This window comes from Emiliania huxleyi (genome assembly GCF_000372725.1).
Source record: "Emiliania huxleyi CCMP1516 chromosome Unknown EMIHUscaffold_1658, whole genome shotgun sequence".
Lineage (NCBI taxonomy): Eukaryota > Haptophyta > Isochrysidales > Noelaerhabdaceae > Emiliania > Emiliania huxleyi.
The window spans coordinates 5,078-8,139 of NW_005200924.1; the positions used below are offsets into that span (position 1 = coordinate 5,078).

At 63.8% G+C, this 3,062-nt stretch overlaps 1 protein-coding gene across 1 annotated transcript; it reads left to right on the forward strand.

The window, feature by feature from the left end:
• Positions 1-210: 210 nt before the first annotated feature.
• Positions 211-1,012, forward strand: EMIHUDRAFT_253315 (hypothetical protein; the record flags this gene model as incomplete). The annotated part of the gene is made up of 3 exons (XM_005784971.1): positions 211-483; positions 620-781; positions 887-1,012. The coding sequence occupies 3 exons, from the start codon at positions 211-213 to the stop codon at positions 1,010-1,012; spliced, it is 561 nt and encodes a 186-aa protein (XP_005785028.1).
• Positions 1,013-3,062: the final 2,050 nt, after the last annotated feature.

Sequence of the window (3,062 nt, forward strand, 5' to 3'; positions counted from 1 at the left end):
CGCCGACTTTGTCGCCTCGTCGGTGCGTCCGACGCCCCTCCCGCCCTACCCTCGGGTGCCGAGGAGGTGTTCCGTCTGCCTTCTACTCTACAGCATCCCTCTCCCCTGTTGTGTGCTCTTGATCAGGTGGCAGACCTCCTCCCGCCCGAATGGCGCGGGGGGGCGCTCGATCGGCCGCTGGCGCGCCCATGGGTGCACAGGAACGCGTCGATGGACGACTTCTCAGCCTCGCCGCCCAGCTTGGCCACGATCGCCTCGTCCAGGGACAGCAGCTGCGCGGACGACGCTGCGCCGAGCGGCAATTTGCTTGGCCGCGCGGGCACCGTCCGGGGCGAGAAGTCGCTCCGTGAGTGGACCCTCTCGCGCGGCGATCTGGTGCACGCGGCGTCGATGCGCCTCGGAGCACACGAGCCGCTCATCGGGCCGCTGCGCGCCTTCTTCGAGGCCAAGGCGCCGCCGCGCCGCCGCAATTGCCGCACTGCCGTATCGCATCCGCACACAACCCCGCACGAGCCCCACCCTAAGGGTGCACGATGCTCGGCTCGATCATGCGTGCAAGCGGTGGCCGCCAGCAGCTCAACCGGACCCGAACCCACGCCCGAACCCCTCCCCGCCGCAGGAGCACGCGGCCACTGGCACCATCGCGGCAGAGGACGTCACGGTGGCCCTCAAGGAGCTTGGCCTCTCTCGGGGCCTCCCCGACGAGGCTGGCATCCCCCTGCGCGGCGGCCGCGGCGACCCAGCACCCCCGCGGGTCAGCTTCCGCGATTTTGTCGCCGAAGTTACGCGTGTCTTCTCCCTGGAAGCGACGGAGTGGTCGCTGCCGCAGGCCGCCGCCAGCCCTCCGGGAGGGGCGGCCGGCCGGCGGCGCAAGAGCTGCGAGCAGGCTCGGATTCTGTACGGCTTGCGCGACGACGACGCGCCAAAGGCGGCGCAGCCCTTGTCTGCGCCGGGCCCATGCCGCGTGCGCTCTGGCCGTGCGCGCTCGAGCAGCGACGTGCTTGGGCTCTGAACAGACGGGGACGCGCGCTGCGCGACGCGGACTAGTGTGCTTTCTGTGTGGCGGGGTTGATTGCGGGGGCGGCGAGTCACGATTAGGAGCGCGCACCAGGGCGACGCCGCGTGTGATTTTGGCCAACAAGCTTATGTGAGTGAGGTATAGGTGGAGGTGACCCAAACTTCTAGCAATGTGAGACCTCTTCTCTGTCTGTTCCTTCCGCGTTATGGCGATGGCGTCTAGGCTGAAGCTTGTGGGATGTGGCGCGAAGCTTGTGGCGAGCGTTGTGGGATTGACACCCCTCTTGCCTCCTGGCCTTTGCCGCACATGAGTCGCCTCGCTCTCGGACTCCTCGCCATCCCGGCAGCCGTGGCCTTCTCGTCCACTCCGGAGTCAATGGTCACGGTCAAGGGAATCACCACTCGGATTGCGACGGTGCAAAGAGCGCAGCCCAGCCCGCGCCTCGGGTTGTCGTCTGCGCCTTCACATCTGTTGTACCCTGCGTCCCGCAGCCAGTGCTTCAACCTTCACCCCTCCAACCCTCTCAGGCAGCCAGTGCTTCAACCGCCTTCACCCCTCCATCCCGATGGCGGCGATGGCCGAGCCCGACCAGGTTATCCTGTTCGACACGCCACAGGCGCTTGCGCATCGCACTCTGATCGCCAGCTTCGCCGTTGCCGCCGCCTCCCACTCGAAGCTGATCGCCACCCCCTGACCACAGGTGTTGGATTGTGCGCACATTATCTGCCCTGTTTACACTTGAGAGTCCTGTGGCTCGGTGCAGCGCTGTACTTGTCACCTCTCTGACGCTGTAGAGTACCTATCTCCGCCCCAGCGCCGTGTCAGTGTCAGGGCGGGCCGGCAGACAGAGAGCAGACTAGAGTACTGGTAATATAATAGTATGTACATGGGTAAAGTGGGTTGAGGCGGGCTAGTACTGTAGGGTGGTCGGACTGTCTATTGGGATCGACCCCAGCTATAGGCTACTACTACGGAGGTACTAGTAGCTAGAGTTCGCGTGGGCCCACTCGCTTGCTTTTTTTGATTTCGCTCCAGCCCTCTGGTCATGGTCTTACAGTACGCTGAGTAGACCGGAGGGCTAAAGTATACGAAGCACTTCACACTCCAAGTGGAGCTGGCGTGGCCATGGCGTGGGCCCCGGGCCCTGGCCACCGCGTGTTGCGTTTCAAGAATGGTAACACGGACACCTCGCTACTGGGAGATGGGTAAAAAGGAACAGGTCCCCGCCCTTGCGATCTTTGTGCAGGGTTCTTTGTGGGTGTGGTCGGCGACGTCGCCGGGGTCGTCCTCCCGATGGGGGACTAGCACTAGCCGTCTTCCACATGGTCCCTCGGGTCCCTGCTGCTCCTAATCTCTTCGTACATCCTCCTGCTGATCTCCGCAACATCCTGCTCCCTCCCTCGTCTCGCCCTGCACGTCTGCTCCGCCCTAGCTCCGCCTCACCGTCTTCTGCCCTGCGTCGTCTGGCGACGGGTCCTCCATAGTCGGTCGAGGTCGCCGCCCTCCTCGTGCCTCTTCCCAACGTTCCCTCGGCGGCCGATGCCGTCTGCTCCGGCTCCCCAGTCCCCGGGTCTGCCCTGCTCTCGTCTGCGCTAGTTTCTGTTTCGTCATCACTGATGTCCGTCCTCTTCTTTCTCCTCTTCTTGTATGCTTTGCACATCGCGTCGATTCCTTTTCGCGTGAGCACCACACCCTGAAGCCCGCCCAGCCGAGCTGAACCGCTCCCTAAGTCGAAGGAGCATCATCAGTCTCCCGGCACCCACTTCGCGAATGGTGTCTGTGACACCACCCTGACATTGTTTTGTTATGGTGGTTTTTTTAACTATATTGACAGTTGACTTTTCCGTTTTCGCCCCTGCACGCCCCCCCGCACACGCGGGGGCTCTTAGTCTTACGGGGGCTCTTAGTCTTTACGCGCGGCTCGCTCGTCGCTGGTACGCGCGGCGCACACGTGGGTCGTCGGGGGACGCGACGGGGCTGGGGTGTGTGTGGTGACACCACTGCGCGTACGGCTCTTAACATACAGGTACACACTGTATACTCT